The sequence below is a fragment of the Propithecus coquereli genome, unplaced genomic scaffold (genome assembly GCF_000956105.1).
Source record: "Propithecus coquereli isolate 6110/MARCELLA unplaced genomic scaffold, Pcoq_1.0 Scaffold28, whole genome shotgun sequence".
Taxonomy (NCBI): domain Eukaryota; kingdom Metazoa; phylum Chordata; class Mammalia; order Primates; family Indriidae; genus Propithecus; species Propithecus coquereli.
Genome location: NW_012148396.1, coordinates 13,634,273 through 13,660,958, shown reverse-complemented (window position 1 = coordinate 13,660,958; position 26,686 = coordinate 13,634,273). Strand labels below are relative to the sequence as shown.

The window sequence follows — 26,686 nt, the reverse complement described above, 5'->3', positions numbered from 1 at the left end:
GCATTGCTGCTAGTAAGGTAATGTGTGGAAAACTCTGTGAAAAACACTTGGCAGGTCCTCAAAAAGTTAAACAGAGCTACCATATGATCCAGCAATTCCACTCCTAGGTATATGGACCCAAAATAATTGAAAACAGGACTCAAACAGATTCTTGTGCACCAATATTCATAGCATCATTATTCGCAATAGACAAAATGTGGAAACAACCCAAGTGTCCATCAATAGATGAGTAGATAAACAAAATGTGATATACATACACAATGGAATGTTATTTATGCATAATAGGAATGACATCCTGACACATGCTACGACATGACGAACCTTGAAAACATTATGCTGAGTAAATAAGCCAGGAACAAAAGGACAAATACTGCATGCTTTCACTTACATGAAATATCTATAATAGGCAAACTCATAGAGACAAAAAGTAGATGCGAGGTTACTGAGGGCTGGGAGCAGGGGGAAGTGGGGAGTTATTGTTTAATGAATACAGAGTTCCTGTTGGGAGTATTGAAAGCATTAGAATTAGATATTGATGATGGCTGTACGACAATATGAATGTAACTAATGCCACTGAACTGTACACTCAAAAATGGCTAAAATGGCAAATTTTATGAGATATATTTTTCTACAATAAAAACAACTGGAAAATATTGTTTAAACATTACATAACTTGAGAGCTGGCATTTTTATACCCATTTCCTAGGTGAGCAAACAGAGGACAGAGAGGTTAAGTAGCTTGCCAAAGACTGAGGAGCTAAAAGGAGGTGAGCAAGGTGATATTTCTGAGCTGAGTACTAAGAGCCACACCTACCACTCAGATGTGTCACATGCAGGGGAAACACGCGGCCCTAGGAAGGAAGGGGGACTCTCACATTTTTGGGGGGACTGGCACAGCGGGGGTGCACTCGGTGACCTGGGCTGCTGCTGCCTCTGCAGCCGCCTCCGAGGCCCAGCCCATCCCGAGGGGAGGGCAGTGCGGGTCTGCGCGCTCTCTCGGATCCTACCACAGGGGACGCGTTGAGGTGATCCAGTAAGTGTTCTCGCACTTGGAGAATGTCGGGTAGGCGGGCACTGTGCTGTCCACTATGCTACACTTCCTGTACGCAAGTAAGTACAGTTGGAAAATCTACAGACATTTGCCTATGTATTTTTTTAAATGTAGACAATCGATGAAGAAGTATCCACCTGGATCCTTTTTTTCTGCGTCGTCTTTAATAGAGGTGGGTCTCTAAGTTGCCCAGGCAGTGGCTATTCACAGGCCGGTCATAGCACACTGCAGCCTTAAACTCCTGGCCTCAAGTGATCCTGGGATGACAGGTGCATCACTGTGCTCAGCTCAGATCCTGTTTTTAATTGGGGTGAGGCAGTGTATTCCAGGACTTTCCCTGGAGGGAGAGAGCCCAGCCCCCGGGATTAGGCTCTGAAGGGTGCACAGGCTGGGGCCCTGGGGTGCACCCACTGAGGGAAAACTGGACAAGTCCCTGTGAGGACTGGGTGAGCTTTGGTCCTAACCTGACCAGGTGTCTACTGACGTGCCCTGCGATTCCTCTCCCACAGCCCTGTGCCTCTTTGCACACCATTCCGCAGATGACACAGACACTGTTGAGAAGAAAGCCAGCATTTCATAGCTATCTAAACCTCTCTCTGCTTTACTGAGTGGACAGGACCCTCTTACCAGATGCTGGGCACAACCAGGTGACCCACTGCACAGTGAGCACTCGCCAACACCAGACCCCAGGGCTGGCCAGGGTGGGGGAGGGCCCTGATGGCCCGGCTGGAATCCCGCGACTCTGCCTCCCAGAGCGCGTTTCCTGCAAAGCCCCTGCTCAGCTCAGCCCCACTCTCCCTGCATTTCACTCACTACACCCTTCTTCGAGCTCTGACACCAAAACTCCCTCTTGTGAACCAAGAGTCCTAATTTACCGCATGCTTATAAAATCAGAAATATTAGTGATACTGAGAATTATATACCAGATGGACCCAATTAACTCCCCCACTAATGTGACTGGGAAGGAAATAGCTCATTAGAAACTTGTAAACTACCAACTCTCACAGCTGTGTTCTAATTACAGTACCGTCACAGATGAAATAGTCGTGCCTTCCCTGAGAGGCTGTTCATGACCCTTCTGAATCTGGAATCAGTAGCGACCAACTTCAGTCTAACTGTGAGCACCGCTGGCCTCAGGGCTAATCAAACCAAATGCAAGCCTGCAAGCTCTGAAGGAAAACACGAAAATAAATCCATAAACCCCCAAAATAATTCCACCCTATCAAATACTCTGTAAACTGTGAACAGACGCAAAGCAAATAACATCATAATAATACCATATAATACTTTGCATTTTTCACAAAGATCTAATGCCCCATACTAAGAAAGCCCACGGACATAGACAAAATTCCAAACTGAGAAATGTTAAATTTTGCAAATCAGTATTTCCTAAGAGCACGTTGACTATAGTCCCTCAGTGGGCATGAGCACAAGGCACTGTTCCAGGAAGGGGCTGTTGGGCAGGTGGGTCGGCTGCCCACTCCCCTAATCAGGCAGGTAAGACTCGGCCATAAACAAGCACAACACAGAGTGGAAGTGTGACAGCAGATGGCAGGATGGCGGTGAGTGCCCACAGAGCCGCTAGTGAGGCTTCACAGAAGGAACCGGAGGCAGGTCTTCAACATGTAGATAGGAACGAAAATATTAAATGAGATTCCATTTCCAAAAACGAAACCCAGAGGCCACTCTGACACAGCCTAAGTTAGGAACGTGTATGAATGCATATTGACATTGTAAAATCAACAAGGACTCTTGGCTGGAGAGGCTTGTAGCCATGGCTTCATCATTACGGTGGCACCCCTAACATCTGGGCACCATTCCTCGGCACACATCTGGAGAGTATTGCCAGGCAGTACCGTGTGGGCCAGCCACAGGGAAAGGTGCTCCCAGAGGCGTGGGAGGGCAGCCTGACCAAGAGGAGGCATTCTCCCTCCATCCCTGAGTGGAACAGCATGACCCTCTCCCAGCCTGGCACCGCCTGTCAGGCCCTCAGAGTGCCCTGGCCACGTCCAAGCATGTCCCAGGGCATCACCCACACTGCCCTGGAGACGGCCACTGTGCTGGGTACAGCTGCTCTGCACCGGCTGCCGTGGGCTGGGCTCTTGCTGGTGAGGCCTCAGGAGCCCAGACATGTTTCCCCCAGCCCATGAGGCTCCCCCAGGAAAGGCCCCACCTTGGGGGTCCCTCTCAGGATAAGTTCGCGCACGTAGCTCTTGCAACCAGCTGACCCTGTGGAGCACTCTTCACGTATGTCTCATGATGCCCAGGACAACCACGGGGTGAGGACTGTTGTTACGTACTTCTAAAATGAGGAGACTGAGGCCGGTGAAAGCGGCAGCCCAGTGTGAGAGCTCAGGTCACCTGCTCTCAACCACTCGGGCAAGCAGGTGGCCGTCCCTGCAGCACCCACACCAGCCTCTTCTACGCTCTCAATGGTCCAAGCTAACAGAAAATAGAAATCATTATGTGTGTGTGTGTATATGTGTAAATATTGCATGTATATATGTGTGTGTGCATGTGTACATGTATAGATGTGTATATGTGTGGGCATACATATGTGTCCATGTAGACACACGTAACTATGCATATGTGTATATGTATGTGTATAAGTGCATGTGTACACAGATATGCACATGTGTGTACTGGCCCTCCAGAGGGAGCCAAATGGCTGTGGCCAGGAGGAGGACCCCCCCAGTGGTTTTTCAGATCCCAGCAGCACGTTCCACACCCATCTTGACTGGCCCATCAAGAGTGTGCTGAAGGTGCGTGCTGACCCTCAGGGCAGACTCCTGCCCACGTCCTGTCCTTCACCACCAATTGCCACTGATCCCGCCACACAGCCCGCCTTGGAGCCTCAGAGGGACCACTGGCCCCACCTCTGGCCCCAGGGCTGCCTGGGTGGCAGGGAAGGGGGTGCAAGCATGAGTGGTATGTCGCTGGGGAGCCCCATCCCTGCACACGTGTGATCAACATGGAATCACCCAGAGTTGCCTTACACACCCAAGCATGCTCAGTGGTGGGCGAACTGGCCTGGCTCATGTGGTTGTCACCCAACACAGCATCTTCCTATGATAAGGGCAGCTTCTACCACCAATGAAGCATGTGTCCTGTTGTGAAAACCTCTCTTCACCCAAACCTGACATGATCCCTGAGCAGAATCAGTGGAGAGTGCCCTGCCCCGGAGAGAGTGCCCTCTCTCCCCCCACCCCTCCTCCCCCTCTCTGCCACCCGTGGACACAGCAAAAAGGCAAGCCAGGAAACAGGCCTTCCCCTGACACTAAATCATCCAGCACCTTGATCTTGGACTTTCAGTCCCCAAAATTGTGATAAGTAAATGCTTGTTTTTAAGCTGCCCAGTCTGTGGTGTTTTGTTATAGCAGCTTGAGCCAACAGTGGCTAAGGCTGGGGGCAGTGTGGTTTCTTTGGGAAGCGACCCCAGGAGGTGTGTGAGGGAGCAGGGACTTAGTAACGGTCACACTAAGCCCTGGCAGTGGAGCCAGGACTTCCAGGCAGCTCCAGAGCCCGGCAGGCTTTGCCCTGGTGCTGGGCCCAAAGGTTGAGACCTGAAGACACCATGTTTCATGAAGTCAATTCTGTGTTGCTGCCATAGTTACAGACACCTCCTTCCAAAATTATGTAAACGTTTATTCATATATACTTTTTCTAGTACTTTTATTATTCTTTACACTTAAATCTGGGATTTATTTTGGCACTAGATTAAATATAACTTTTTGTTTCCCTTCAATTTTGTGTCCCCTTTCACAGCATGGATGGGCCACATTCTTCCCAATCATCTGAAATCCCAGGTTTATCAAGTTAGTTTTTCATATATATTTGGGGGGCTTCCATTTCATCTGTCACTTCCTGTTATTGTAATATTTGAACCACATTATTTAAAATATGGCAGTTTACAGGACAAATTTCCCCTCTTCTCCCTTGTTTTTCACGGGTGTCATCATAGCAGCTCACTGCAGCCTCAAACTCCTAGGCTCAAGCAATCATCCTGCTTCAGCCTCCCAAGTGGCTGAGACTTCAGGCACATACCCCCAGCAGCTAATTTTTTTATTTTTACTTTTTTGGAGATGGGGTCTTGCTGTGTTGCCCAGGCTGGTATCAAACTCTTGGCCTCAAACAATTCTCCTGCCTTGGCCTCCCAAAGTGCTGGCATTAAAGGCATGAGCCACCATCCTCAGCCTCATCTTATTATTTTTAATCCACAAGAATACCTGGCAACCTGTAGGGTCTAGAATCCAATGCTCATGGAAACCATCTTCTTGAAAACAAGGATTCAACTCCATGAAACTCCAAGACATCGCCTTGTGACGTTACCATGGCCCTCAACATAACAGCAGCCCCTCTCAGTGGAGCCTGACCCTTGAGGAGCTCCCCATGTCCTAGCCAGAACAACTGTGCCTCCTGAGACATCCTAGGGACAGTGGGCCCCTTGGCCTGCCCATCTGCTATCACTGCTGCAGTCTGCTCTTGGAAAGACAGAGCCCCACGCTCCTGCACTCTCAGAGCACCTGCTCCCCATCAGGAAATGGCCCTGCTACATACACACGCACACTCAAAAAATACTGGCCTGAAAATACTGAAAATATAAGCTACAATCGCATTCAAATATTTATTAATATTGAGCACCCACTCAGCCAGGGGCAGACACAAATAAAACATGCTCCCTGCTCTTGGAGAGCAAACCTTTGCTGGGTATCAGCCGTCTAAGAACAAGACAGGTAAGTGTCTGCTGCTGCGTGGGCACAGGTGGGAATGACAACCATCCTCACTAAGACAGGAGCAGGATTTGTTCTCAGAAAACTTGGAGGTAAAGGAGGAAGGAAGAGTAGACTGTCCAGCAAGACTGACCCCTCCCCAGACAAACCAAACAAAACCTCCAGGGTGGGCCCTGACATCTGAATCTGCAAACAGCTGCCACGTGCTGAAAGGCAGCCTGCCTGGTCCCAGCGTGGCAGGAACTGAGGCATGACACACGGGCTGGATCCTGACCCACAGGAGTGCCGCCTGGTGCCCTGCAGGCTGCCAGACTTTCTCTTGGGGCCCAAGCTGGAGGGTCCACCCAACAACGGAATAAGAGATACTGGGGAAATGCTATCCACACACGCAGCCACGTGGATGCTGAAGGCAAACCTGCAGTAGCAGGTGCTCTGCCTCGTCCACCGATGAGGGGCCAGCTCCAGGGCTCATTCCCAAGGTCCCCAGGGAGGCAGGGAGGCAGGAGCCACACCTGGCTGCTGCCACCCTGGCCTCTCCTGCGCCCAAATCTCCTCTGAGAACCCTCCTTCCTCTGTGGGTCTTCGTCCACTTTTTTCTGAGTACTCCCTCTTTCATTTGCCTCCTACACAGAGGGCTTCCTCTGCAGCTCCAGGAATCACATTTGCAAAGGCACAGGCAGTCGGGGAGGGACAAGCTGGCCGTGGTGCCCCCACCTGGCTCAGGCCCCCACCACCCACCACCACACTCAGCTCCTGCCACTCGTGTGCCTTTGCTCTGCTCTTGTTCTGGACTCAGGCTCCGTCACCATCTGATCCCTCGTAGGGGGCAAACCCAGACACGCCAGGAGTGTGGTGGTGGCACCCCGCTTGGATCACGCTGTGCCGCTTCCCTATTTCTCAGAGATCAGTGTCAGCAATTTTATGTGTATGTTGCTATTTTGGATAAATAGTAATAATCCAGGTGACCAAAATACTTACCAGAGAATTGTCACTATTTGAACCTGAAAATGGCAAGGAACAGCACCTTCCTTGCAGGCAAGTGGGACCAGAAGAGGTAGTAACTGTAACGCCCGGAGCCCAGCCCAGCAGGGCCGGTGGCAGTAAAGAGGCTGTGTGGTTGTGGGAGGCTGTGGTCCCGGACCCAGCTCCCCTGACCGTGACGGAGAGTGGTACTTGTCTCCGTAGCCAAATGAAGAACAAGGACAAGCGGTTTGAGGAGACAGAAGGAGAAGTTTATTAATTTGCCGGCAAATGAGAAGAACGGCAGACTCTCATCTTAAGGTATCATTGTCGTCTCTATAAGCAGAAATACAGAGCTGTTAAAGGCAGTTTTTATTTGAGGCTATTGTTGTTTAACTATAGTCGATGGTCCTGATTGACCCCATCTCCAGAGAAGACAATCTCGTGACCTCTACCCAGACAATTCCCTTGAGGCATCTCCTGTGGTACGAAAAAAAAAAAAAAGGACACTCCCCTGCCCCCCTGATTACTGGCCTCAGGCAGGGATATAGGTTTTAATTTCCAAAGAGTGGGGCACTTTAAAGAGACAACTGGTAAAACATTCTACCCTTTTCCAGGCCACTCCCTCTGTTACATCGCTGCTCCCAGAAATCTTGGGCAGCGACAGGAAAGGCCCCAAGGGGCCCTTGGCTGAGGACAGCTCTGGTGCTGGAAGAAGAGGCTGTTCCCATGGGGTCCAGAGCGCTCCGTGTTGGCTGCCTTCCCCCGGAAAAGGAGAGCACGTGGGACATTAGATCACACAAAATGCACCTCCCTGTTTAGAAGTTGACAAAACTGCCATCTGAAGATGTCTGAAAGCCTACGCTGTCCACGTGAGCTCAGAGAGAGCAGGAAGAAGCATGTCTTCATTTTGGGGATATTTGGACAGCTGCAGGGGGGTGGGAGGAGTCACCTCCAGCTGCCAGGAGTCAGGCAGGACCTCTCAGTGAAGTGCCTCCTGGCTTTGGAGCCGTTTCCTGCTCAGACTCCTTTAGAGGTGATGCTGAAATCAAATCATGTCTTAACTCCTTGAGATAACAGAAAAGTACACATCAAATTGCTGCAATTGACATTGCCTTAATTTGCCGCAACTAAGTAGAGTCAGGAACCAGCCCGTGGGCCAAGGCAGGCTTGACATTGCCCTGGTCAGAAACCTCCTCCCCATGGCCCATGACAGCCGGGGAGCGGCTCTCTCACTGTGCTTGCTGTCATCACAGTCACTCCCAGGCACACACCATGATCCTAGCACAGGGAATCGATAGGCCAGGAAAGACAGATTCGGTCCACTGGCAACCCCTGGTGACGGGGTGGACAGGAAGGTGTGAGCCAGGTGGTGAGCTCAGAAGCAGAGGAGGAGCCCTACCCTCTCTGAGGCCAGAGGCGGGGCACGTGACCCACAGCCAGTGTACTACAGAGATGCAGAGTCAAGAGCACCCAAGAGTGGTCACCCAAATTCTCTCTCTAAAGTAGGAGACAGGGCATTTGCTGGAAGATGGGAAGATGGGAAAGTGGGGAAGGTCAGGGCCACATCCACGGGTCCCAAGAGCTGGGAGAGCAGGCGACTGGCTCAGGAAAAGGCAGCCACAGGGAACTACGTGGAGCCAGATTGTGCAAGGGTGAAGACTCTGCCCTGTGCAGGGTGGGAGACGGAGAGCTGTGGCTGAGAAGGAGCCAGGGAGCAGGGCACACACAGGGCAGGGGCACAGGTGGCAAGAATGAAACAAGTGACACAGCCCCGGGAACAGGCTGGATGAGGAGGAAACGCCCTGGGGAGGCATGTGCGTGGGGGAAGGCTGACCACTTGATGCACCCGAGCAAGAGCTGGGCACAAAGGGACAAGAGGCTGGATGGGCGTGTGTGGTCAGGAAGGCTGCACCTGAGCATTCACAGGCAGCTCGGTAGACGGCAGCAAAGACGGCCACAGAGGGTGTGGGCCGTTCTTGCGTACGTGGAGAAAATCTGTCAGAGGCCGGGAGGTCGAGAATTTTGAAGCTGGGGTTGTCTCATTCTCGTGCAAGAATGACTCACGACAATGACCACGACCAGAGGAAACAGGGAAAAAAAGTACTAAGACCTCACAGAGATGCAGAGAGGGGCCACCACACCAATGACACCAGCGGGGAGGAGGGTGCTGGGCTAGCGAGCATTTAGACCACCCAGGACCACCATGAGGCAGCCCCCACGGTAACAATGCAGACAAGAGACATCAACAGGTGCTAAAACAAATGGGTGAGAAAGTTAGATGAGGAATGAGAGGCAGACACATTCACAAAGTGTAAATTACAGACAGGAAAGGAGCGACCTCACAGTGGGTTAGTCTGGGGGGCACCACCTTAATCGCCTGATCACAGCGAAGATCATCAGCAATGGGGCAAACCGAAATCGTGACCCCCCCCACCCCACAGGACCTGAGAGATGAAGCCTGCAGCCCTGAGTCCCAACCCTCAGGAGGTACCTCAGGCAAACCGGAACCAGGGGCCTTCTGTAAAATACCTGCACTGCAATCTGCAAAAAGTTCAAGATCAAGCCAGTTAAGAAGAGACCGAAAAGACGTTCCAGACTGAAGGGGAGTGAAGAAACCTCCCAACTAAATGCAGCCTGTGGTTCCAGGAAGGACGTTACTGGGAGAATTGGTGCTGGGGTTAAGGGAAAACGTCCACTTTGCCCTTGGAAGTTTCCCTGAAAAATCAACTCACAATAAAGCAGATGAATAACAGAAAAGCTATGCAAATTCATTTTAACACATATACACCAGAACCCTCAGAATGACGATGCAGCTCTTCAGTGAGGTACAGAGGTCTGTAACGAATAGGAGCTTGAAAGCAGAAAGGCAGGTCCTGGGAGGGAGCGAGGAAGAGTGGAGTAGCCAGCAAAGGGGTCTCGTTATGTACATGGAACCTCAAAGGCAGCAGGCCTCAGACAGAACCGGTATGTGTTTCTTTTCAGACCTTTAAAGGTGTCAGACTCTCAATTAATCTTTTCTAGGTCAGAAAACAGTAGACCTGGCTGCATTTGTGCCGACTCTCTACAGACGTAAATCCCCCACCGCCCGCCCCCCACCAAGAGACAGCTCTGCGCTGTTACTTCTACCAGTGAGACACGTGGCAGCCATCTCAAAATATGACAAAGAAATGTATTTTGGGGTAAAATATTTCTAACTTCTTTCTTTGCCAAACTTGACTGAGGTTTCTGGAGGAAGGGTAGATGAGGGTTCTTCGTACTATTCTTGCAACTTTTCTGTAAGTTTAAAATTATTTCAAAATAAAAAAAAATTTTTAAGCCTAGACATAAGCCTAAAATCAGCAAAAGAATAAGCTAAAACTACAGTCAAATCTAAATAACTCATGAGATTAACTAAATGATGTGCTAAATATAAATTATATAAAAAGAAGAATGCTTTTTAAAGATTTCCCAATGTCTTTTGCCCCCCAGTAACAAAGTCTTTTGCAGATTTTCCATTGCACCCAAGGAAGGGCAGGGCAAATATCATCCCAGGAGGAAGACTGTATGAGCAGAGCGGGAACACCCATCGTGTCACTCCTCTTGTAGGTAATTAATTAGCTCTAGTTTCTATAGCTGGGCCCGTAGCCCCCTCGATGAGTGGGAGAGTGTGAAGCCAATTAGTGGTTACCCATTCTCCTGTTTAGAACTGTCTGTTTGTGTATGCATTCATTCAACCCAAACTTCAAACTCCCAATCAGGACAATTTCTCTCCTCCCAAAGAGTGCCAACACACACAATGGCACCATGCAAGGGGCAGGTTGTGGGGACAAGCACAATCCTATGTGCCCCTCATACAACTAGCTGCTTCCACCAAGCCCTGGGGCACTGTGCCAGCTCCCACTGCTGGGGCTGGTATTTCTGCTGCCAGGCTCCTCAGGTGGGAGCTGTAGGTCCCCACCACATGGACACCTGCTCCAGCAATGCTAATAGGTGGGCACCACAGGCTAGGATGTCCCTGGCCAGGCCAGCACTTCCCTGCCAGCCTTACAAAGCCGTCATCCTGCTACGATGATTTTTTAAAATCCTAGCTTCAAATACAAAATCGAGCAATGATTTGTTGGTTCTAAGCCAAATCCAATCTTCCTGCACCCTCACAGGGATAGACAAGCACTTTCACTTAGTATCTCAACGCTATGATCTTTATAAGATGAGATTTTCTTTCAAAGCAAGAGGAGATGATAGCAAGAATGGCAGAGTAAAGACCTATGGACATTCTCACCTCCATGAAAGCAACCAAGACACTGACAGAGATTGTGAAAATTGATATTTTCAGAACTTTGGAAATCAAACAAAATCTGTAACAATTCAAGAAGCATTTATTCAGGAGGATGGCTGAATCTCAATAAGAACATTTCATTTTAACTTGTTCTATTTCCATATCCCTTTACCCAGTTCTGTGCTGGGCTTGGAAACCAACAGCCCTGCAATGACGGTGAAAAACAGCAGCCCAGCAGCCACTGGAGGATGCAGAATTGGGTTGGGGCTCTTCCAAATCTCCATTACCAGAGAACTGTCACCATTGGAGCTGTCTAGCAGCACTCTGAAATACCCACTCACAGGTATGTCTGTATTTGACCTGCCTCAGAGCTCCTGTAGGATAGCTTCTCCCCAAGGGCATTTGTCACAATCAGTAGCAACTGCTTAACATCACAATTAAACAGTAACTGGGCTTCCAGAGGCAGCAATATCAGTTGAGGCTAACATGAAGCTGAGCAAAAAAACATGAAAGGAAAAGCTGGGTAAGGAGATGTCCACAGGGCTTTGAAAAGCTCCAACATATTCCTAGGAACCTAGAAAGTTACATTTGGCCCAGGGCTGTGCATGGACCCAAGAAAGACCTGAGAAGGTCCTGAGCTCTCACCTCTGCCTGACCCCAAACCCCTGCACAAGCATGAAGTGCAGAATAAGGCAGAATGCCTCCCTGGACGTTGAAGGTTACCCCAATACGCACACATATAGCCCCTTGGCAAAAGCTGGGAGACTTACTGTTCCAGCCATCTGGAATAGAATATCTGTACAGAATATCTCTGTCCAGTCACTAACTGAACAGAGAACTCAGTGGCCGTACACAACAAAGAATACAGACTTTACAAAATTCGTTCAGGAAAGTCACTAAACAAACAGCAACAATAAAAAACCCTGGGAGGGGAAGAATCGGATTTCCAGTTTCTGCAATATATTATTTTAAATGTTCAATTTGACAAAAACATGAGACATGCAAGACACGTATGTTTCATACACAGAAAAAAAAATGATAAATAGGATGACACCCTCATGAACTAAATTGTTGTCCATATAAAAAGGGCCCAGAGAGCTCCCACACCCCTTCCACTATGGGAGGATGCAGCGAGAAGGCACCATTGATGAGGAACGGGCCTGGCACCATGATGTGAAATGCCTATTCAAATCCTTTGCACGTGGAGGTGGGGGGAGTCCTTTCCCTAGTGAGTTGTTTACTAGCCCCTTATCGGCTATATGGTTAGCCAATATTTTCTTCCATTCTGTGGGCTGTCTTTTCACTTTCTTGATAGTGTCCCTTTACCCAAAAAAGTTTTTCTTTTTGATCAAGTTCAATTTATATATTTTTCCTTTTGTTGCTTGTGCTTTTGGTGTCATATTTAAGATATCATCACATACTTCAAAGTCCCAAAGATTTATAACTATGTTTTTTCTAGCAGTTTTATAGCTTTAGAACTTACATTTAGGTCTATGATCCCTTTTGAGTTAATTTTTGCATATGATGTAAAGTAGGGGTCCAACGTCATTCTTTTGCATGTAGCTATCCAGTTATTCCAGCACAATTTAGTGAAAAGACTATAGTTTTTCCATTTAATTGTCTTAATATTCTTGGTGAAAATCAATTGACCATCAATATAAGGGTTTATTTCTGGACGCTCAATCCTCTTCTATTAATCTATACACCTATCCTTATGATAATAACACACAAGTCTTTTTTTTTATTTCCCCCCATTCCTCAGTTCATAATACACAGTCTTAATTAATGTAGCTTTGTCTTAATAGTAAGTTTTAAATCAGGAAGCATGAGTCCTCCAAGTATTATCCTTTTTCAAGGTTGTTTTGGCTTTTCTGCATTCCTTGCATTTCTCTATGAATTTCAGGATCAGTAGGCTGAATATGTAGATTAATTTGGGTAGTAATGCCACTTAACAATAGTAAGTATATCTTCTTGATGGATTGACCCTTTTACCCTCATAAAATCTTCTTTGTCTCTAACAATAATTTTTTTCTTAAAGTCTATTTTTGTCTGATATTAGTATAGCCTCTCCACTTATCTTTTGATTAGTGTTTTCATGATATTTTTTTCTATGTTTTTACTTCCAGCCTATTTGGGTTTTTGAGTGTGTCTCTTGTAGATAGTATATAGTTGGATCGTTTATTTTATTCATTCTGCCAATCTCTGCCTCTTGATTGGAGTGTTTAATCCATTTACATGTAATGTGATTGCTGTTAAGGTGGGATTTATCTGCTATTTTGCTGCCTTTTATATATATATATATCTCTTATCTTTTTTTTTCCTCAATTCCTCCATTACTGCCTCCTTTGGAGTCAAATAGATATTTTCTAATGTATCATTTTGGTTCCCTTCATTCTTTTATTATGTATTTTTTAGTTATTTTCTTAATGGTTGCTGAGGGGATTGCAATTATCTTAACTTTAAACAATCTAGTTAGAGTTAGTGCCAACTTAATCTCAATTATATACAAAAATTTTGCTCATATATAACTGTTTCCTCTCACTTATTTTACACTCCATTGTTGGCTATAAATTACATTTTTATACATTGTGTATCTTTCAACACAGATCTATAATTGCTGGTTTATGCAATTGTCATTTTAAAAAGATGAGAGAATAAAAGAGTTACATAAAAAAATACATTTATACTGTTTTATATTTTCCTACATAGATTCCTTCACTGGTGTTCTTTTTTTCTTGATGTAGATTCAAGATACTGTCTAGTGTGCTTGAAGGACTCCCTTTAAGATTTACTGTAGGAAAGGTCTAGTGGTAATGAAATCCCTCAACTTTGGCTTATCTGGGAATATCTTAATTTCTCCCTCATTTTTGAAGAACAGTTTTGCTGGATATAGAATTCTTGGTTGACAGTATTTTTCTTTCAACACTTTATACGTGTTATCCCACTGCCTTCTGGCCTCCATGGTTTCTGATGAGAAATCAGCTGTAGATCTAATTCAAAATCCCTTGTATATAACAATCTCTTCTCCCTTGTATGCAACAAGTCCATTCTCCCTTGCTGCTTTCAAGATTCTGTTTGCCTTTGACTTTCAACAGTTTGATTATAATGTTTCTTGTTATGGGTCTTTTTAAGTTTACCCTTGAAGAAAATTAAACTATTTCACCCCAAATCATATTTCTTTGATATATTTTGAGATGGCTATTCAGAGAGTCAGCAAATAGAAGTAGCCCTGCAAAGCCATCTTATGTAGGGGAGATTTGCATCTGTTGAGACTCTGCATTGATGCAGCCAGGCCTTCCGTTATACAGATCTAAGAAAGATTACCTGAGAGTCTGAAACCTTTAAAGGTCTGAAAGAAACATTACCATCTATTTTCTTTGAGGGCTGCTACCTGTAGTGTAAGGTTTCATTTACATAACAATACCACCTTTGCCAGCCAGACCTCCTCTTCTCTCCCTCCCATAACCTATCTTGCCACTATAAACCTGATTTACCACCATAACCTGTTTTTGGTCATGCTCTGAGCCCCCATTTTTTCTGTTACCTCAAGATGACATATAAGCTTCTGCACTCCACTGGGGAGTTAAGAGTGATCACTCTGTTCTCTCCCATGTGCACATAAATAAATTTGTATGCTTTTTCTCGTGAGTTGGTTTTTCAGTGAACTTTCAGAAGGCAAAGGGAAAGTTTTCCCTAGGCCCCTACACCTTACCCAAAGTTCATTGAGCTTCTTGGATTTGTAGATTCATGTATTTCATCAAATTTTGGATGTTTTCAACCAGTATTTCTTTAAATATTTGTTCTTGCCCTTTCTCTCTCTCTCTTCTCTGTCTGGAACTCCCATACTGTGTATGTTGTTCTGCTTGATGGTTTCCCATAGGTTTCTTAGGCTCTATTCACATTTCTTTATTCTTTTTTCTTTCTGGTCCTCAGACTAGAAAATTTCAATTGTCCTATCTTCACATTTGCTGATTCTTTCTTCTGCCTTCTCAAATCTGCTGTGGAACCCTTCTAGTGAGTTTTTAATTTCAGTTACTGTACTTTTCAGCTCCAGAATTTCATTTGATTCCTTTTTATAATTTCTATGCCTTTGTTGATATTCTCATTTTCTTCATATGTTTTCCTATTTCCTTTAGTTATTTGTCCATTTTTTTCCTTTAGCTATTTGAGCATATTTAAGATACTTGTTTTAAAGACTTTGTCTTATAGGTATGGTGTCTGGGCTTCCTCAGGGATGGTTTCTTTTTTTCTTTAACAGTGAATGAGATAGTTTATTGTACATTACTAAATTTAGAGGAACAAACAGTTCATGAACTATTATCTACACTAGAACGTGAAATCCATGGCTCAAGGAAGAAGAAAGGTGTGTGGATTGGAGTCACCTGAGAAGGGCTTCATATGGTATAGCTCACTGGGGGGAGCCAGTTGATTATTTTTTGCCCACCTTTTGCTGCCCAGCTGTGTGAAGATTGTGGGGAATACAGCTGTGACTGAGATGAACTGAAAATTGGATAATGCCATGGTATGGAGGAGCTCGGTTAGGGCTCCGCAAGAAGGCCAGTGTTGACTCCAGCCAATAACTTATCCTGGTGGAAACCCAGAGTGATAATACTGAAGAGTCGTGGAGGTCTGTTGTGTAAGGTTCTGAGTTAGAGACCTACTGACTTTCTATTGAATCCAGTGATCCACCCTGACATAACATTAGGAATGGTTTCTATCAAATTATTTTGTTCCTTTAAATGGGCTTCTTTCTTTGTATGTCTCGTGACTCTTTTGTTGTTGATGCAGTTTGTTGTTATTTTTGTCATTGTTGTTGTTATTATTATTTTTTTTTTTTTTTTGAGACAGAGTCTCACTGTGTTGCCCGGGCTAGAGTGCCGTGGCATCATCCTAGCTCACAGCAACCTCAAACTCCTGGGCTCAAGAGATCCTCCTGCCTCAGCCTCCCGAGTAGCTGGGACTACAGGCATGCGCCACATGCCCGGCTAATTTTTTCTGTATATTTTTAGTTGTCCAATTAATTTCTTTTCTAATTTTAGTAGAGACGGGGTCTCGCTCTTGCTCAGGCTGGTTTCGAACTCCTGAGCTCAAACAATCCGCCCGCCTCGGCCTCCCAGAGAGCTAGGATTACAGGCGTGAGCCACCGCGCCCGGCCTGTTGTTGTTATTATTATTGAAGTATGTAGCAGTCCATTTGTTTAGGTACTTTTCCATACTATTTTTCTAAGGACTGTATTTTTTTTTCATGTGTGATCACTGAAGTCTCCATTTCTTTAGCTCATATTCAGCTAATGTTTTGACAGAGATTTCTTTGAATCCCAAGAGCTTTAAAATATAAAAACAGACAAACTAAAACACACACACACACACACACACACACACACACACACACATTCTATAAAAAAGCAAACACCTCTCCCTGTCTTTGTAGATTGGCTCTGTGCTGGGGCACTCCATTAACGCTTAGCAAGGTTTCCGTTGAAACTAGGGCTAAACTTAAAGTGAAATTTTAGGGCCTTCTATGGTCTTTTCTGAGCATGCATCCTGCCCTGATGTGCTTTCTAAATTCCCAGGCATGGGTACTTTTAAATATCCTAATTTCCCAAAGAATCTTCCCCAGCTTTTGCTCCTGGTTTGTCTCAATCAGTAAGCTTCTGTCCCAGGCATGTATAGTTTATCAGACTCCCTTACAGTGTTTTCAAGCAATACCTACCAGTTTTCCAACCTGTGTTCTGAGTTAGGCAAAACAGAGTCTTGTGTCAGTCCTTCAGTTAGTCTTCAGACAGGTAGAACAGACACACACAATAATCTACAAGTAAGCTCTTCTCTGCTCCCTCTGGAGCCAGGGACTGGGTTCTAAGACTGGTCTACCACAGCTTTAAGACTGCCCCCATGCTGGGGAGGGGAAGGGACAAGTGCAAGTAAAAGTGCCAAAAACTGTCCTACCATTTTCAAGTTGCCTTTGACTTGGTTCAGCACTTGCTTGGTTGCTATAAATCTTTGACTGGTTTCCAGATTTCTGAGGGTGTTGGTTCTAAGAGTTCCTCCTCGTTTTCCAATATTTCTGTGAGAGAACAAGAGCGTGGAGCTGCCCACTTTGCCATTTTGCTGACATCATTCATCTGTAGTAAGTTATTGTTTTATGGATTATGTTGAATCTATATATATATATCAACTTGGGAAAAACTGTCATCTTAATAATGTTGTTTTCCAATCTGTGAACATTCAATATTTCTCTACTTATCTATATCCTCTTTCATTTCTCTCATCAATATATTATGTTGTTCAGTGATGAGTCTTATACTTTTCTAAATTTAATCGTAAAAATTTGATTCTGCTTAATACTTGTGTGAATAGAACTATTTTCTTAATTTTATTTCCATATTACTCATAACTAGCATATAGAAGGACAATTAATTTTTGTGTATTGATTTATAAAACTGTCTTTATTCATAGACATGACTGTCTACTTAGAAAATAAAAAAACTATAAACAAAAAAGTTGCTAGACTTAATGAGTTTATCAAGTTTAAAAGACAAGATCAATGCACAAAAATCAATTATATTTTATATACTAACAATGAAAAATGTAAATTTATGTTTTAAAACATCATTTAAAGTAACACCCAAGAATGAGCTATTTAGCTCCTGTACCCTAAAAACTACAAAACGTTGCTGAGACAAATTAAATAAGACCTAAATAAAGGGAAAGTATGCTATGTTGATCAGAAGACTCAATATCATTAAGATATCAATGCTCCCTAAACTCATTTTATAGACTCAATGCAATTCCAGTCAAAATCCCAGCAGGAATATGATGGAAATTAAAAAACTGATGGTAGAATTTATATGGAAAGGCAAAGGGAATAGGATAGCCAAAGCAATCTTTAGAAAGGACAAAGTTGGAGGACTTGTACCATTTGATTTCAGATATTTCTATAAAGCTATGGTAAACAAGACAGTGTGGTATCAATGTCGTGATAATCACATAGATCAATGGAACAAAGGGAAAGTTCAGAAATAGACCAACATATATATGGTCAACTTATTTTTGACAAAGATTCGAGACAATTTAATGAAGAAAGGATAATCTTTTCAACAAATGGTGCTGGAACAATTGGACATCCATAAACAAAATATAAACCCTGCAGCATATGCAAAAATTAACTCAAAATGGATCATATGCCTAAATGCAAAATCTAAAACTACAAAATTTCTAAAAGGAAAAATGGGAGAAAATCTTTGTGACCTTGGTTTAGGCAAATATTTCTTAAATACAACACCAAAAGTATAATCATAAAAGTTGATAAATTGTAGGGCATCAAAATGAAAAATTTCTGCTCTTAAAAAGATACTATTATAAGAATGCAAAGACAAGCCACAAACCGTCAGAAATATTTGAAAAACGTGCATTTTATAAAAGACTTATATGAGAGTATATAATGAATCACAAACCTCAATAATAGGAAAACAAGCAAACCTCACCCTCTAAATATATGAAACCACAATGAGATGCATTTACACATGAATTAGAATGGCTAAAATTGAAAATAAAGTCAATATTAAGTGCTGACAATGATGCCGAGGACTGGAACTCTTATACATTACTGGTGTGAATGCAAAATGGTACAGCTTCTTTGGAAAGGGTTTGACCATTTCATATACAGTTAAACAAATACTTATCAAATAACTTAGCAATTGCATTCCTAGGCATTTACTCAAGAGAAATTAAAATTTATATTCACACAAAACCCATATTCAAATGCTTATAGTGGTTTTATTCATAATTGCCCAAACTTGGAAACAACCCAAATGCCTTTCAATAGGAAAATGAATAAACAAAGTGTGATATGTCTATACAACTCCACTCAGCAATAAGAAGAGACAGACAACTTGGATGAATCTCAAATGCATTATGCTAAGTGAAAGATCCAAACTCAACGGTTCCATTTATTTGACATTCATGAAAAGGCAAAAGTATAGAAACGGAAAACAAATCAGTGGTTTCCAGGTGCTGGTGGGAAGAGGGAGAGGCTGGAGGAATTTCTGTGGGGTGACAGAAATGTTCTATATCTTGATTGTGCTGATGGTCACACAATTGCATACATTTGTCAGAACTCATAGATCTATGCTCTGGTTTTGGTAAAATTATACCTCAATTAAAAATATATAAAATATTAGCTTTGAGCAATATGCAACAACATTGACAGTGTTTATAACACATTGTTAAAAAAATAACTACAAAATAAAATAGATACTATGAGCACAACTATGTAAAAACTTGTACTACATAATGAGAAAGACCACAAGTGAACACAGATAAATTCGAGTAGAGCGTAATAATTGCATTAGGGTCATTTGTTCCCCTCAATTTCCAAATTTTTAACAATAGATTTATTTTCATTTGTTAATAATTAAATACAGAAACCAATTCGCAACAGATATAAGCATCGTATCACAATAATTTATCTTTATTATTTTTAATATATTCTTTCAAATTTGCTTCCCCATCTGACCTGCCATCAAATATATTAATGCTAAGTGGAAAACTGAAAGATAATTAGCTAATTTTGAAAGGGCAAATTTTAAGGTCAATTAATTCCTGATTTGTAGAAACAATTAAAAAAATAATAAATTACATTTCCATTGATTAGAAATAAATCTTCATACACAATCTTGCCTAAGGATAAATATCTAATTTAAGTTTGTCAGTCTGAAAATCAATCGTATTTAAATACGTCTGTTAATTCTTGTATGCTATTTTAAGATTAAAAAAGACATCAATTCAAAATTTTCAGAGATTTGAGATTCACAATCATATTATATTTAATTAGGCAAAGAGAACAAGAAAGAGTGAAGAGACAGGGGAAGGCTGTGTGCAACCCCGTGCTTGGATTTTTTATGAAGAAAATTAGCATATGAGACCAAAAAATCATTCATCTTCAACTCAGCAATTTTGTTTGTTCCTTTCCATTACAACTGTATGGACAGAGTGTATTCCTCTAACGTGGGAGGCCTCGGGTAGCAAAAGGGTTGAAGTCCTCAGGTAGGACAGGTGGAGAAGAGCCCTGAGGACCATCCCACAGAGTTCTGGGGCTGGAAACACAGAGCAGGCACAGGGTCCCAAAGACAGGGGTCAGGTGTCACTAGTAGGAACTCAGCTTTCTTGTTATGTCTTTGTTATTGATTCCCTCTGTTACAGGACCCTTGTTAAAGGAGGATAAAATCATAACTCTCCTACCAATATAAAATGAATGCATGTCAAATATCTTATTTAACTCATTAATTAGAGGAAACCAACAACGTGCAAAGAACCATGGTTATATACACGGGCAATCAGGAATGCTGAATTGAATTTACAAATCAGCGCAAAATTAGACAATGCACTCCACAGACACAACTCAATTTTATTTCTAGGGACAAGAATTATTTGCATTGTTACCAGTTTTCTGATCAGTTGTAAACAATGAAAGCAGCAGATAACCCAGAAAGGCCCCACACACGATTTCACTTCCTACAGAAGACACCAGTCATCTTTTTGGTCCATTTCAAAGTTTTTCACAATTTTTCCCTCCACCACTCTTCCTCTCTGGGGTCAGGAGTGTCTGACATGGTGCCCAGAGATCCACCCCTGGTGCTCTCTCCCTCATGGGATCCCAACCCCTCAAGGGTGGGCTGATCCTGCACTTCTAAAAATGATGGTGCCACTTCCATGATTAGGTCACGAAAGACTGTCTCTTGCACCTGCCCTGATGGAGTGGGCAAGGAGCTGAGGGTGGGCTTCAGTCAACTGTGAGCTGAGCGAGGACTTGAGGCCCTCAGCCCAACAGCCGGCAGGAAATACATCTGGCCAACAACCAACAAACAGGTTTGGGAGTAGACCCTGCCCCATTTGAGCCCTGAGATGCTGTGGCTGCAGCTGATACCCTAAGCAGAGGCCCCAGCTAGCCATGCCCAGATTCCTGACGCACACTGTGAGAAAATAAATGTGTGCTCTGTTTTAAGCTAAGTTTTGGAGTGATTTATTACATGGCAATAGATAACGAACACACTCTTCCTTCCTGCTTCTATGAATTTACATTCTGTCTTGTTTCACAAAGATTTTCATAGTCTTAAGAACACACTTATTAATCAGTTTGTGCACAGGTGATGTAACTGATCTGAGAAATCACTCCCAGGCTTCCTGAGAGCCCGAAGACAAAGGAGACACAACAGACTACAAGTTCTGCCTGCTCTCCTGCACAAACTCAAACAGGAGATGAACAGGTGGCAAGGGGACTGTTCTCAGAAAGCTAAAAAATATTACAGAACCCCAAATTACCTTTTCAACACAATTTGAAGCAATCTATTTGTAGCATCTCATAGTGTTCCTTAGTTTTGTTTACTTTCTTCACAACTGAACCTGTAATAGATTAGTCTGAATTCACTGAAGCTAAAGGGTTTGCTGGGTTTTGCCTACCTATGACTCCCCCCTTGCCTCACCTATCCTAGGGTTAAAAGACTTATACATCTTACCTCTCACAGGAACACTTACTTTTTCATTTTCCATCTATTTGCAAGAAACAAGAAGGGCAAAATAATAATAAAACCCTTAAATAACCTGTAGACTGAGAAGACAGTGCTGGGACAGGGAACATGGCCACATACCTGCCCAGGAGCGTGTCATTTCAGGGGCTCACCTAGGTCACATGCAGGTGACAGCCTGTGCCCTCTACACTCACAAACACTCACACCAGCTGAGAAGCCACACTGCCATGGACTGGCCCAAGGTGCCATTCTCACTGGTGGTGCTGTGAGCTGCACCTTGAGGTTGGGTCACTTGCTCCATCTTCTGGAAGAAGCTGGCTGGGGTGGGTGGGTTGGGGGTGCCACTTCTCTGAGGGCTTGCACTTATGGGCAAAGGCGGCACCTCAGCATCCATGCCCACTACCTCCTGGCTGGCATCTGCACTCTCAGACCAGCCAGCAGCACTGGCACCCTGGGGTCTGGCTGTGACTCGGCCATGGGCCCCCTGCCCTGCTGAGTAAAGCCCCCAGCTAGCTCCCAGATGCTCTACTACTTTCTATCCCCCTCTTAGGACGGATGGGAGCCTCTGGGCTCTGTGGGGACAGAGGGGCCTGGGAGAGCTGGACAGAGGCTCTTTCTGAGCCCAGGTCTCCTGTGCCCTGGCTGCTCCAGCAGGGAGCTGGTGCCATGCGACACCCTCCCTGTGCCCTGGGCAGGCAGTGGGGCAGGGACACCCCTAGCCCTCCCCTCCTGGCCCCCACACCTGCCCACACATGCCCTCCCTGCCCTAGGCCACTTCCTGGTATGTGAATAAGAAGCGAGCTAAAAGAATTTGGAAAATACGTTCTTCTGGTTTCCCCTTCTTGTCTCATTGCAGTATCTTTACCTGGCAGTGGAGCTGAACATGAGCCTTCCATCCCTCGCACTCTGCCTGGGACGACCCTGAGCGCCCCCTAGAGACACGACTTCCTCCAGGGAGTCCTGGGCGCCCTCTGCCTCTTTCATCCTCAGCCTCCTCGGCCATTTCCCGCCCATCTGACTTTGGGGTAGAAGCCCCAGCGGCGCGGGCAGCACGTCCAACCCTGCGGGTTCCTCACTGGCCGCGGTGCGGGCGAACCCCGGGGAACCCCCAACCTGCCCCCCGCTCCCCCCCAGTCTCGGGGCGTCCCCAGACTGCCCTCTCGTCCCCTCCGAGCGCAGCAGCTGGCCCAGGCAGCTCGGCGGCGCCAGGGATCCAGGGCAGAGGCTTCCGCTCCGTGGTCCCCACCGCGGATTCCGACCACAGCCGTCCCCCGCCCTCTCCAGCGGGCCCTGTGCAGAGCCCGGACCCGGCCCACGCGGGGACGCCACCCTTCGCAACTAGCATGGGCTGTTTGGCCCCCAGAGAAGCCCTACGTCTCTCAGGAGGGGCATCTCCTGAGCATATGTGGCTGATTAGCAAATAAAAATCCAGGACACACTGTTAAATTTGGTTTCAGATTAACTGCAAGTAATTTTTATTTTAATTGTGGCAAAATACACATAACATAAAATTTATCATCTTAACCAATTTTGAGTGCACAGTTCAGTGAGGTAAGTACATTCATGATAGTGTGGAGCCATCACCACCATCCGTCTCCAAAACTCATCCAACAAAACTGAAACCCTGCGGCCATTAAACAACAGCTTCCCTCCCGCGGCGGCAACCACCATTCTACTTTCTGTAGCTATGAATTTGACTGATAGGACCTCATAGAAGTGGCATCGCATAGAATTTGTCTGTTTGTGACTGGCTTATTTCACTTAGCATAATGTCCTCAAGATTCATCCATGTTGTAGCATGTGTCCGAATTTCCTTCCTTTTTAAGGCTGAATAATATTCCTTTGTGTGTATAGCCCACATTTTGCCTACACATTTGTGAACTTGCACAGTTGTGCTGCTTCCACCTTTTGAGAATTGTGAATACTGCTGCTATGAACATCGGTGTGCAAATATCTCTTTGATACTGTGTATCTTAATCATACTGCTTATAACAAAACACCTGAGACTGGGCAATTTTTAAAGAACAGAAAGTTATTTCTTACGGTTCTGGAGGCTGGGAATCCAAGATCAAGGTGCGGCATTTCGCGTCTAGTGAGGGCCTTCTCACTGCATCCTCACTTGGTGGAAGGCCAAACACCGTCCTCACGAGGTGAGAGGTGGAACAGCAAAAGGGGCCCAGCCAATTCCTTCCAGCCACTTAATCGCCTAATGGCCCTATCTCTCAATACTATCACCTCGGGGTTTAAGTTCCAACATGAATTTTGGAAGGGACACAAACATTCAAATCATAGCACCGGGGTTTCAATTCTTTGGGGTATACACCCCAAGTGGAATTGCTGGATCATGGCGTAATTCTACTTTTAAATTTTTGAGGAACCACCACATTGTTTTCCACAGTGGCTGCACCATTTTACATTCTCACCAGCAGTGCACAAGGATTCCAGTTTCTCCACATCCTCACCAATACTTGTTATTTCCTGGGTTTTTGGTTTTTTGGTTTTTGTTTTTCTTTTTGTTTTTTGATAGTAGCCATCCAAATGGGTGTGATACTACAAGTGGTTTTTTAGTATAAGTAATTTCCCCCCAAATATTCATCGTTTATCTGAAATTCAAATGTACCTGAGCTTCCTATATTCTATCTGATGACGCTAGCAGAGCAGGAGGTGCCACTCTGACCCTGAGATCTGCTAAGCGGATGTCATCTGACTGAGGTATCAGAGTATTAGACCAGCTTGGGCCTGAGGGCCTACAGGGCTGGCAGGGTGAGGATGAGAGGCAGGTGGAGCAGAACCATCCCACCCCACCTGGCAGCATCCAGCCAGGACAGGTGGACCACCCAGCACACCACCCATGTGGTGGGCACGGAGGTTTATGTCTGTGTTCTGTGGCATTATTGTAGCAGTTGATAGCTGACACACCAGGAAAACCCAAGGAAGATCTCTAGCTCCAGCTCCTCCCTCCGGGGCTCTGCCCTAAGCCAACCCTAGGTGGAAAGAGCCACTCTGCCACCTTCCAGGGGTTCCATTAACACACATGCATCTCAGACCTAAAAATCACCATTTATCCAAAAATTAGCAGTTTTAGTTGATTTGTAAAAGGAAGAAAAGAAAGAGGGAGAGAGAGAGACTTGAAAATAAATTCCAGGTATTTTTAAATCCAAAAAGCTTAAAACTTTTAGAAAATAGGAGAAAATCTTTATGAAATCAGAGAGGAGATGGAATTCTTAAGAATGATGAAAAAAAAAAGCACAAAATCATGAAAGATTTATAAATATGACCATAGCAAATACTTCTATCTAACAAAACACCCCATAAATAAAAAGAAAAGAGAAGGCTCTGGCTAGGAGAAGACCCTGCAACACAGGACCAGAGAGGGTTACTACACAGAATGCTAAATATGAATTTTAGGGGAACATACTCAGTGCAAAGCTGAGAATGCTTGTAGCAGGCAGTTTTTAATAGCAAGATATGAGGGGCGGAGGGGAAGAAATTGAATAGCCACCAACAGGAGAAAATATATAAATGGTGGCATATTCATATAATGAAATGTTATGCAAGCGGTTCAAATGAATGAACAAAAGCTATGAGCATCAACACAGATAACACCCAAAAACATTTTGGGCAAACAGAGCAACTCAAAGCTTCACCATTTGTAAAACAAGAGCATGGACTATTTCGTGCTGCTGAAACATGCAGTAAAAGTATGAGCAGTGAGCCTACGTGTGGCGGGGAGAGCGGGACCATGGCAGGGGGCCGCACACGCCACACTTGCATGCATTTCCGTGGTGCTTTGCTTTGTCAAAGGCTAGAGAGACCATGAGTATTGCATGGGTCAGGGTTCCGGTTGAGCGACACCCTGAGCAAGACGTATCACCTGTGGGGACAAGGTGCCCGGATCTGGAGGGTGATCAATATGCCCGGACAGAGGCAGCCATAGACACTTGCACGTACGGAGCTGCTTTCCTCATTACAAAGACATGTGTGAACTGCAAATCATGAATGTGGGGTGTGAGCATTGACACATAAAATCTATTCATTGTTTTCACATCCGTTAATATTTAAAGATTTGTCGAAAATCTTTCTTAATTATGTAAATCCTGATTTTTCTAATATGAAAAGCAATATTCAATTAATTCACTTGTATAGAAATAAAGCATGTTCTAAGATATATGTATCAGCTTTCTAAAATCATGGCATACTTTGACTACCTTAAATAATATGCTAAATGCTAAATCTTCATGCCACAAACTCTTGTTTCTATTTTTATTATCTTTTGGAGCTAAATTATCATATTTTAGAAATATCATTCAACCAGAACAGGCCAGGAGAGTGATCAAACACTGGAAAGATTCTTGTAAAATTTCTGAAAATTTTTCCCACAGCAAATGTAGGGGAACTGTGCTCATGGAAACCCAATATCTGTGAATTCCACATTTATAATATAAAGCTATTTTACACTCACCTTCCTGTCATGAAAAATGAGCCAAAATCCTGTCTTGCAGGAGCCCAGCAGCTCTGCCCCGCAGCCCCGCTGGGACAGGGGCTCGAAGGGTCTGCCCGGCCAACTCCCTGCAGAGGCCTGCACTTGCTGGCAGCTGGTCCCTCAGGCTCTGGCCCTCCAGGGCCTGCACAAGTCCCAGCAGACGTCTGATGCAGCTCCACCTCCAGTGTGCCGGACGCCAGCCTGCCATCTCTGCTCTCTAGATGCATGTTCTGTTGCCAATCTTCTCTCTATGGTCAGCCAGAAAGAAACCACTGTTGATGAAAAGCAAACCGGGAATATAGCACCTTGGAAAATCTATAGTATACCAATGGTACAATAGGAAGGCCACTTATCACGAGGTCCTTCCAGTGGTCCAGCCTTCTAATATCACATGGGAAACAGTGTGTACTCATCTCCATGAATGAACATTTCAGCACATCTAGCATGAGCAAGGACCTAAGTATTTAGCACAGAGCATTTAGTTAAGTAAATGGTGATAAGTGCACAGTACTAGGCAACCATAAAAATGATCTAGAAGGATATTCGCTGATACTGGGAAATGCTAAGGATATGGAAAGGAAAATTGATACATTGTGATGTTTTTATTGAAATTAATATGTATAAATTATATGTATAGGACAGAAGACCAAAAAGACACACCCTCCAAACCACAGCTTCC

The 26,686-nt window shown here is 44.6% G+C and overlaps 1 protein-coding gene across 1 annotated transcript in view; it reads right to left on the bottom strand.

Moving 5' to 3' along the window:
* Nucleotides 1-26,234, bottom strand: part of OCA2 (oculocutaneous albinism II) — a 242,073-nt gene extending 215,839 nt beyond the window's left edge. Inside the window, exon 1 of the mRNA XM_012648001.1 lies at nucleotides 25,987-26,234. Within this exon, the coding sequence (XP_012503455.1) occupies nucleotides 25,987-26,234 (248 nt within the window). The remainder of the gene's footprint in view (nucleotides 1-25,986) is intronic.
* Nucleotides 26,235-26,686: the final 452 nt, after the last annotated feature.